This window comes from Heloderma suspectum, chromosome 4 (genome assembly GCF_057233095.1).
Source record: "Heloderma suspectum isolate Gila_16-S chromosome 4, 16-S_ref, whole genome shotgun sequence".
Lineage (NCBI taxonomy): Eukaryota > Metazoa > Chordata > Lepidosauria > Squamata > Helodermatidae > Heloderma > Heloderma suspectum.
Genome location: NC_139461.1, coordinates 87,020,421 through 87,031,373, shown reverse-complemented (window position 1 = coordinate 87,031,373; position 10,953 = coordinate 87,020,421). Strand labels below are relative to the sequence as shown.

Sequence of the window (10,953 nt, the reverse complement as noted above, 5' to 3'; positions counted from 1 at the left end):
TCACTCTACAATCATGAACATTGCCAACGGCTCTAGCAAATTAGTGTACTTGTGCTATTAAACACTGCATTAAATGCATATATCTGGGTAAATTCATACCTGACTGCCCACCATTCCTCTGAAACTAAATCCAATACAACATGCTTAAAGTAATGACACTGGAATCAATGGGACACAAGTGCTTAACTTGGGTGGAATTGTACTTCATTTCCCTAGCCTTAGAACTTGCCTCACTTGTCTTGTCAAATCCCATACATAAAATACTTGGGATGCAATACTGTACCCCACTACCTGGGAGTCTCATTGAACTCAATGGGCCTATTTCTGAATAAACATGCATAATGTTTCACTTTAAGGCTGCAGTCCTATACCTGCTTGCCTTGGAGTAAGCCTCATGGAAATCAAATCGCTCCTAGACTCGTGTAGGAGTGCACTGTATGGTTGCAATCCTATATGCACTTACCTGGGATTAAAAAAGGTGTCCCCAACTAGTCATGTCCGACTCTAGGGTGCGGTGCTCATCCCCGTTTCTAAGCTGAAGAGCTAGTGCTGTCTGAAGACGCTTCCGTGGTCATGTGGCCGGCATGACTGAACACCGAGGTGCACGGAACGCTGTTACCTTTCCCGCCGAGGCGGTACCTATTTTGTTGTTGTTCAGTCGTTCAGTCGTGTCCGACTCTTCGTGACCCCATGGACCATAGCACGCCAGGCCTTCCTGTCCTGCGCTCTCTCCCGGAGCGTGCTCAAGTTCATATTCATTGCATCCGTGATGCTATCTAGCCATCTCATCCTCTGCCGTCCCCTTCTCCTTTTGCCTTCAGTCTTTCCCAGCATCAGGGTCTTTTCCAGGGAGTTTTCTCTTCGCATTAGGTGGCCAAAATATTGGAGCTTCAGCTTCAGTATCTGTCCTTCCAATGAGCACTCAGGGTTGATTTCCTTTAGGATGGACTGATTTGACCTCCTTGCAGTCCAGGGCACTCGTAAGAGTCTTCTCCAGCACCACAGTTCGAAAGCATCAATTCTTCGGCGCTCAGCCTTCCTTATAGTCCAGCTCTCACAGCCATACATTACTACTGGGAAAACCATAGCTTTGATTAGACGGACCTTTGTCGGCAAGGTGATGTCTCTGCTTCTTACTATGCTGTCTAGGTTGGCCATAGCTTTCCTCCCAAGGAGCAAGCGTTTTTTAATTTCATGGCTACAGTCACCGTCTGCGGTGATCTTGGAGCCCAAGAAAGTAAAATCTGTCACTGCTTCCATTTCTTCCCCTTCTATATGCCAGGAAGTGATAGGGCCAGATGACATAATCTTAGTTTTTTTAATGTTGAGTTTCAAACCAGCTTTTGCACTCTCCTCTTTCACCCTCAACAAGAGGCTCTTGAGATCCTCTTCGCTTTCTGCCATTAGGGTGGTATCGTCTGCATATCGGAGGTTGTTGATAATTCTCCCGGCAATCTTAATTCCGACCTCTGATTCATCCAACCCGGCATTTCTCATGATGTACTCTGCATATAAGTTAAATAAGCAGGGTGACAATATGCAGCCTTGTCGTACTCCTTTCCCAATTTTGAACCAATCGGTTGTTCCATCTCTGGTTCTTACTGTTGCTTCTTGACCCTCGTACAGGTTTCTCAGGAGACAGGTAAGGTGGTCTGGTACTCCCATCACTTTAAGAATTTGCCACAGTTTGTTGTGATCCACACAATCAAAGGCTTTAGCGTAGTCAATGAAGCAGAAATAGACGTTTTTCTGGAATTCTCTTGCTTTCTCCATGATGCAGTGAATGTTGGCGATTTGATCTCTAGTTCCTCTGCCTCTTCGAAACCCAGCTTGTACTTCCGGTAGTTCTCGGTTCGCATACTGCTGAAGCCTAGCTTGTAGGATTTTGAGCATAACCTTGCTGGCATGTGAAATGAGCGCAATTGTGCGGTAGTTTGAACACTCTTTGGCGTTGCCCTTCTTTGGAATTGGAATGTAAACTGGCCTTTTCCAGTCTTGTGGCCACTGTTGAGTGTTCCAGATTTGTTGGCATATTGAATGCAGCACTTTAACAGCATCATCTTTTAGGATTTTAAATAGCTCGGCTGGAATACTGTCATCTCCGCTAGCTTTGTTGTTACTAATGCTTCCTAAGGCCCACTTGACTTCACTCTCTAGGATGTCTGGCTCAAGTTCAGTGACCGCACTATCATGGCTATCAGGGACATTCAGATCTTTCCTGTATAGTTCTTCTGTGTATTCTTTCCACCTCTTCTTAATCTCATCTGCTTCTGTTAGGTCCCTGCCTTCTTTGTCCTTTATCATGCCCGTCTTTGCACAAAACGTTCCCTTGAGATCTCCAATTTTCTTGAAGAGATCTCTAGTCTTTCCCATTCTGTTGTTTTCCTCGATTTCTTTGCATTGTTCATTTAAGAAGGCCTTCTTGTCTCTCCTTGCTATTCTCTGGAACTCTGCATTCAGTTGGGTATATCTTCCCCTTTCTCCTTTGCTTTTCGCTTCCCTTCTTTCGTGAGCTACTTGTAAAGCCTCATCAGACAGCCACTTGGCTTTCTTGCATTTCTTTTTCTTTGGGACGGATTTCGTTGCTGCCTCCTGAACAATGTTACGGACCTCCGTCCATAGTTCCTCAGGCACTCTGTCTATCAGGTCTAATCCCTGAAATCTATTCCTCACCTCCACTGTATATTCATCAGGGATATGATTTAGGTCATACCTGAACGGTTTAGTGGTTTTACCGACGTTCTTCAATTTAAGCCGAAATTTTGCAAGAAGCAGCTCATGATCTGAGCCACAGTCAGCTCCAGGTCTTGTTTTTACTGACTGTATGGAGCTTCTCCATCTTTGGCTGCAAAGGACATAATCAATCTGATTTCGATATTGACCATCTGGTGATGTCCATGTGTAGAGTCGTCTCTTGTGCTGTTGGAAAAGAGTGTTTGCTATGATCAGCGTGTTCTCTTGGCAAAACTCTATTAGCTTTTGTCCTGCTTCATTTTGCAATTTCTTGCTTTCGAACTGCTAGGTTGGCAGAAGCTGGGACTGAAGACAGGAGCTCACTCCATCACGCAGCACTCGGGTCTCGAACTGCTGACCTGCCGACCTTCCAGTCTGCAGTTCAGTGTCTTAACCAGTAAGCCACCACGGCCCCTTAAGCCACGGTGGCCCCTTACCTGGGATTAAGCCCTATTAAAAATAATTGGACTTCTGAGCAGACATGCATAGAACTGCTATACTGATTTATCCAGGAGTAAGTACCATTGAATTTAATTGGACTTACTTCTGAATAGACATGTATAGGATTGCACTGTACAACTGCCATCTTGCACAGAATTATTTTTTACTAGACACATATACAATTGCGCTGTAAACAAGCTTTATTTATACATGATATATGTTGACATTGCTGCAATACTATGTCAGTATTAAGGCAATTACGTAGCTTCCATAGCAATGGGAAGTTTGTCCCATTATCTCTAAATGGGACCAATTCAGTGTGTTTTTTGGTAACCTTTTTGTGGATTGCATTTCTTATAGCCAATGTCCAATGTAGTCACAACTGGCAGACTATGCTATATAGAATGGTAACCTCTAGTTGGGTGGCTTTTATGTATTATGTGAATGTGCATCTCCTGAGGAGAAAAGTGCCCGCTTTTCCTAATCCACAAAAGCGCAAGCCCAAAACGAGAACACTCCCGCTGCCTCTATTGCGCACACAGGGCACTCTTTCCGTTAACTTCCCGCCCAAAGTGACCAGTGACGTCATCCCAGGTGCTCTTTCCCTTAGCCCAGAAAATAGGCGGGGCTTCATCCGTTCTTGGTAGGCGGTAGCGACAGATGATCGCGCCTGCGCCGGCCGAGAACGCCGGAGAGCCGCTGACGCTGCGTGTGCGTGCGTGCGTGGTAGGGAACATAGTCAAAGGTAGCGCGATTGGGTAGGATGGGCGGGTTGTTGCCGCGCCTTGTCAGTAGCGCGAGGTAGGTGATGAACTTGTCGGCTTCCAACGGCCCTTCTTCTTCCTCCTCCTCCGGCTGCCGCCGCCATTATGTCCGTCACTGCCACGATAGAGCAGGAGTTCCAGGAAATCGACGCTGCTAACGATTGGCAGCCCCGCTACCTGGTAAGTGAGGGCGAGGCTCCGCTGCCGGAGGGAAGGGAGAATTTGTGGGACCCGGCCGTTGCCTCCGGGGTGAGGGAAGAGGAAGTCGTTGGGCCACGGCGAGCGCTTTCAGGTACGCGCATTGGGACTTGGGGGAAGAAATGCGCATGTTCCGAGTCGAGGGAGGGGGCGGCGATGAGCGAGAAGGGAGAACTACTTAGAGGGTTGGAAGGAAAGCGAGTGAGGCTCCGGGCGCGGGGAAGAGGGGAGGACGCGTTCGGGTACGGTCATGATGCTCGTACTCCCGACAGCAGCGGGTGGGTGGTCGGCTTAAGTGGCTCGGCATGGGCACGGAGAAAGAAGGGCCAAGTTCGAGGGGTGGAATTTCTCAAGCCTCGTATCGCCGCAGCCTCTCTAGGTTCCTCTGGCTGACTTCTGTATTTGCTTCCCACGTGGTTGTTAGGCTGGCTTGGTGGACTCTTTATATTGGCCATCACAAGCCCCCGTTCAGCTCGTGCTTGGCTGAGCGGAATATTCCCGTGGAGTAAAATTTTCCCCTAACCCATTGGAAATAGAGCTGCTGTTACCACATAAAGGGGGATTCACGTTCTCGTCGTTGTTGCTGTAATACTAGGTGTATGCCTACTTGCAGTGACAGTGTTATGCTATCAGTAGCAGTGCGGACTTAATACTCCCTGGATACAGTTTAAGCACAGAATTAGTAGCACGGAGGTGCCGAAAACAAAATAAATACCATGCTTCAGAATTCCCGTTTGAAGCATTAGTTGATTGAGGAGCATGCCAAACATTACATTCTAGGTCTGGGTGAATATGATCCAAGCATGTGTATTACACAGGTCCACCCATTATGAAGTTGTAACTGGTTGCAGCTCCCTGTTTTATGTGGTCTTGGTGGCAAACTCAGGTTTGTTTCTGCATAACATGAAGGCTCCTCCTTCCTCAACTGTTACCACCAGCAGCCATTCCAGCAGGAAGGGCAGGGGCATTCCACTAGGCCTGCTACCAGATTTCATTTTCCTCCCCCTTCTTTACCTTGTGTCTTTTTAGATTGTAAGCCTGTGGGCAGGGACTGTCTTGTTTAATTGATTATGTCAGCCACTCTGGGAGCCTTTTTGTTGAAGTACTGGCATAAAAATACTTCAAATAAATTAATCATGTGTAGAATGGCCCTTAGTTGTTTAGAGCTGATCGTTTTTATTTTTCCATTCCAAACATGAGTGTGCACTGGGGAAGTCTCATCTGAACTAGTCAAGCTTTCACATCAGAAGACAATTTTAGAATTGAGTTTGAATCTTGTTAGCTATAGGCTTATGCATGTCAGTGCAGTCTTACCCTCTGACTCCTTGTATAAAATCTGGGGGGGGAGGGGGCCTTAATGAAAAGCATATGAATACACATGGTTAATATACAACATGAATATATTGTGAAGTCTATTTTCAGACTGTGTTATCTAAATAAACGGTGACTTTAAAAGCCCAAACTCTTTATGTTTTTTAAAAATGTAGTATTTTCTTTCTTCAGCTGTAAGTTAGGGAGAGTTGTTCAGCACTTTGAGTAGCTCTAAGCATTTCCCATAGCTATTTCAAATGACTGAATTGTGAGCCATTGATGTAAACATTTTTTGTTGACCTTTGTGAATGTGCTGCTAGCAGCTCTCACTTTGGGGGGGGCGGGCTGTAAGTAACAGATGTTTATGTTCTTCAGCATTTGGACAAATGTATGCCTCTACCTGTAGCTTTAGCTCTTGTCTTCTTCCTGCAATACAAGTGATGGATGAAAACAGAGGATGAGACAGATCAATGACACTAACACCCATTTATAATGGTCACTTCCAGAACTAGCATTTAATTTTACCCTTAAAGGGTAAAGACAGCCTAAAATAACTTAATTTATTTACATTATCTATGTTTCATAAATAGTTGGCTGTAATGGAAAAGTTCTGGGTTGCAAGGAGAAAGTATGGTTGTTGAAGTTAGACTACAAGAATGTACTGTTGCACTGATACAAGGACGGAATGTAATTCTGTTTTTGATGGTAGTTTCTGTTTTTGGAAAGAGAAATACCTAATATATTGAGTGTTCAGAATGATTTTCTTAGTAATCTTTACAATAACCATGTATTATATAATGGGGCTGAGCCTGAGAGATAATGGATTTCCTAAGGCTACATAATACCTTATGGTTGAGATGAGATTTGGAATCAGGGACTTGTGGCTCACAGCTTATACACTTAGCTGCCACTTTAAAACAACTCTGTACCAGGATAGGATGTGACTAACACTTCCATTCCTGTGTTCTTTCTATACCACATCCATTTCTGCCCCCTTGAGAACTGCATAGAGCCATGGGCAGTACACCTACTTTGCGCAGATATTTTTCATTGGGCCAGCTATTTGTAAGGGATCTGGCCAAGCCAGTCTCCAATCTCTCTGGGTTCAGTGTGGGTTATCAAGCTGTTTCCTGCTGTGTAGTGTGTTCACAAATGAGGCTCAGATTTTGCAGTGTTTACTTAATGGCCTTTTTCAGACACAACACGAAACTATGGCTTCGTGGTTTTATCTTAAAGAGCCTCAGGCTCATCAGCTCTGCCTCCCCCCTCCCCCTGGAGTGACCATGAAGAAGAGAGCTTTCTCTTCAATTTTTAACTAGCTGCGCTTTAGTATTGCATCCAAATCCAGACTTAACTATGGTTTAGGCAAACAAGCCAAATTCAAAAAGTTGTTTATGAAGTTGGCTTGTTTCCATAAACCATAGTTCTGGTTAACTACAGTTCAGCTTTGGATGTAATAATGAACTGCGGTTAATTGAAGATGGAAGCAAGAGCTTCCATCTTTAAAAAAAAAAAAAGAAGTGTCTGGATGTTATGCCAGTTATTTGATGGGTTAACCAATAGGTGGTATTGTTAACACAAACCTTTCTGAACACCTGGCCTAAGTATGTAAGATCATGAGCCAAATACTGATACCAGGAATCACAACCCTTTTCATTGTATAGTTTCACAAGTAACATGGCAAATTTCATTTATTAGTTAATTGATTCTGCCTCCTCCAGCTACCTCCCTTGGGGTTTATATGATCTCCAGGTGCTAAGCCATCAACTGATAACAAACTGCAACTTAAAATAGAGTTTTGATTCAGCTGTAAATTTCAATGCTGGTAATTAAGACGTCTTGATATTTCCCCCCCCCCTTTGCTTCAGATCAGTACCTCTTGCCTACTAACTGGCTGAGTCCTTCAGCAATGCTTCTAAAATGGCTGCCAGAACTATTTCAAATATATGAAATACCATAGCTATGTAAGCATAGTAATGTGGCTATGATGCCATAGTGCAGGGATGTGCAACTTGTGGCCCTTCAGATGTTGGACTGCAACTCCCATCATCCCTCACCATTGGGTATGCTGGCTAGGGCTGATAGGAGTTGTGGTCCAAAAACATCTAGAGGGCCACCAGTTGCGCACCCCTGCCATAATGGAACGCTGGCACATGATCTTGTCGGTTGTATACCCTCTTAAGTGTATGATCTTCTCAAGTAACTTGGTATCTTGTTTGAAACTAGCTAAGTTTTTATCTTGGAATAGGGAGCAATGCTTTTTAATTTGCTTTCTTAAAATATTGAGGGATCTCAAGCTGTACTAATTAGCTTACTGAATTATATTCTGTTAAGAAGTTTAGCATATGGAGATACAAATTGTCAGTGGAAGGTATGTAAATAGAAGTCCTGAAAGTGTGTTCCCATTCTAGAACCCCAGTACTAAATATTTTGTGTGCACCCCCCCAAAAAACCGCTTTCATTGCAGTGCTAATAATGCTGTGTAATGTTTAACATAACCTCCCCACCACTTAAACTTGCTCAATCAGGGTCTAGAAGCAATTTATAACAAACCACTAATACCATTCTTTAAAAACAATCTCTTTTGTACTAGTTTAATAATGTGCTGGTATAGCTGGTGGTGAAAATCATTTATTGGGCTGTAAGCGTGGCGTTTGAAGTTTGGGACCTTGTGAAATCTGACAGACTCTAAGAAATAATTTTCTTCAAAATCTTGGCATGAAATACAAAGTACTGGGAGCAGAAAGGAAGTAGATGCTGGTGCTTTTTTGCAGGTGCATAAGTACTAGGAGAGACTTAGTACAGTGCTAAAGTAGTTCACGTGCTGCTGCTTGTGCAAGCAGAAGGACCATACTTAGTTTTAGTTTCATGTTACTTGCAGAGTACTTCAATGTGAGGTGTAAAACAGCTTCTTTGGCAGTGGAAGATGCTGTATGGAGAAGGATACCTCTTTATCCAGAACGAAGAGTGCTGACTTAGGCCTATTCTTTAGCTTTTCTAGTAACTTAAAAAAATTCCATAGATATAGAAACTAATTAAGACATTAATTAATGTTTCATAATGCACCATAAGGATTCCCTTGGAGGATCAGAACAAATGTCCACCTTGTTCAGTACTGTCTCCACCAGAGGCCTGCAAGATGCCCTGAGGAAAATCAGATAAGGATGACATTTCTTGCATCTGGTTCTTGGTGATATGCTGCCTCTGAACATGGAAGTTTAATTTCAAGCTGTCATGATAAACTTGTAGAGATCCTGTCAAGTTTAGGGGGGTTTGCCATCTATACTAGAAGCAAAGAGTTGCATATAATGTGCTTAGTGCACTATTTCCCTTTTTCCTAGGCATACTGCTAATCGGTTTCATTGGATGAGTTTGAATTCTAGTGTGTGGAAAGAGAAAATAATTTCTTTATTCATTCTTGCCCACAAAGTTCATAACTTTACAGACTTTTGTGATATCTTCCCTTAGGGCCAGTTTAGTTGTTAACCCTCACATTTGTGAAATCATTAATGGGTCTTGGGCTTGTATGCATCTTCCTCTGCTCCATCCACCATGCATATGAGATAACGTCTGACCAGGAGATACCACAGTTATTTGAATACTCAATCTTTAACTTGGATATTTTATCCATGTTCTCTAATTGGTCCAGGGCCTAGTTAATGGGATCCTGAGTTCAAATAACTTATGAACCAATGTGCTATAAGTGGAGCAATGGAGATGAAGTGCATGAGCCAAGGCCTATTTCTGACCTTTACCTGCAGAGAGAGGATTGAATAATCTTTTTTCCTAAACTAGAAAGGTACTACCTCGTAGTCTTTTCTAAAGTCAGATGCTACAACATACACAACAAATTTAGCTGTGGCCTTCTATACGTTATCTCCCTCTCCCTTTTGTGATGGGGTTACCGGAATTGCACATAACTCTAAATGTATATGCACCATAGATTTAGATAATGGCATTATGATTCTTTAATTTCAGTATCTCTTCTAATAATTTGTGGTGTTTGAATTTAGACTCTTACGAGTCCCCTGGACTGCAAGGAGGTCAAATCAGTCCATCCTAAAGGAAATCAACCCTGAGTGCTCATTGGAAGGACAGATAATGAAACTGAAGCTCAAATATTTTGGCCACCTAATGCGAAGAGAAAACTCTCTGGAAAAGACCCTGATGCTGGGAAAGACTGAAGGCAAAAGGAGAAGGGGATGGCAGAGGATGAGATGGCTAGATAGCATCACTTATGCAATGAATATGGACTTGAGCACGCTCCAGGAGAGAGCGCAGGACAGGAAGGCTTGGTGTGCTATGGTCCATGGGGTCACGAAGAGTCGGACACGACTGAACGACTGAACAACAATAGTAGATGGATGTTGTTAGTGAGCTTTCTGATGTGGCACCTGTTTCTTGGGTGTCAATAGACAGTTTAGACCCCTTCAGTGTGTATGTGTGGCTAGGATTTTTTTCCAGTTTTGTTCCATTTTGTTACCCACTTAATAGTTTGTAGTAACAGATACCTTCAACTCATTGCACATCTCTGCTCAGAATGTTTTTACTGCAGCTCCCAAGTTGGTCCTTCTCAGAATTCTGTTTCATTTACAAAGATAGAAACATCCTTGGTCTATCCAATATTTTAAAGTAGTATTTCAACTTGACAGAGGATAGCTACTAAGACACAATCTGGGGATTCGGTGATCTAGGACTAATAGTTTTTAATAACTGCAAAAATATTGTATGCATGGTACTGTATTCACATTAATGATCTAGTGGTTGCAACTGAGTTTTCAATTTACAAAGGATTGAAGCAAGCCCAGTGACACAAATCTATAGCATGAGTCTAAAAACTTGATTTATTTACTTAATACCTTTTGTCTTGACAGCTAATAAGTAAACAGAACTTAAGTTATCTTTGTTTCTTCAAGGATATTCGGCACCAATCCAATGATTATCCACATAAAGTTGCAAGGTATGCAGAAAACCGAAATCGTAACAGATACAGAGATGTTAGTCCATGTAAGTAAGCTCTTATTTATTTTAATCTAGTGAATGACGCTATTAATTCTAACACTTTTATTGGGTTTTCATTCATATTTAAGGCTAATCCTGCACACAGTTGCATATGCTTCTCAGTTTTCACTGCAGTCATTGAGACGAAAGTGCACTGGTGTAGAAATTATGTTGCTTTCTTATGTAAATTTATGCAGATCTTGCCTGCCTTCTGTAGAACTCAAGGTAGTGTGCATAGGCAGTCTTCTATCCAGATGCTGACCAGACTCATACCTTATTAGCTTCAGCAAGGTTGCTGCATAATTTATCTTCAGAGTATGTCTGGAACCCTGGGTAAACATTTTTATCCACATTTCCAAATATGTTAAAAAGGCTGACTTTGCAGTAAGCATCTGTTATTTCCTGTGTTGTGTCTGCCTGTACTTTTTTTCATAATATTGGCAGAGTTAATTTTATGCTGTTAAGATAGTAAAGTTTGTTTGAATGTAGCTTTGGAATGCTCTTC

At 42.7% G+C, this 10,953-nt stretch overlaps 1 protein-coding gene across 4 annotated transcripts in view; it reads left to right on the top strand.

Annotated features, from left to right (window-relative positions):
• Window positions 1-3,909: 3,909 nt before the first annotated feature.
• PTPN2 (protein tyrosine phosphatase non-receptor type 2) overlaps window positions 3,910-10,953 on the top strand; it is a 32,332-nt gene continuing 25,288 nt past the window's right edge. For all 4 annotated transcript variants that reach the window (XR_014790158.1, XR_014790159.1, XM_084849892.1 and 1 more), the window contains exons 1-2: window positions 3,910-4,118; window positions 10,364-10,454. Coding sequence is in view for 2 of the 4 variants with exons in the window: in XM_084849892.1 (XP_084706018.1) it covers window positions 4,044-4,118; window positions 10,364-10,454 (166 nt within the window). In the remaining 2 variants the exon portion in view is untranslated. The remainder of the gene's footprint in view (window positions 4,119-10,363; window positions 10,455-10,953) is intronic.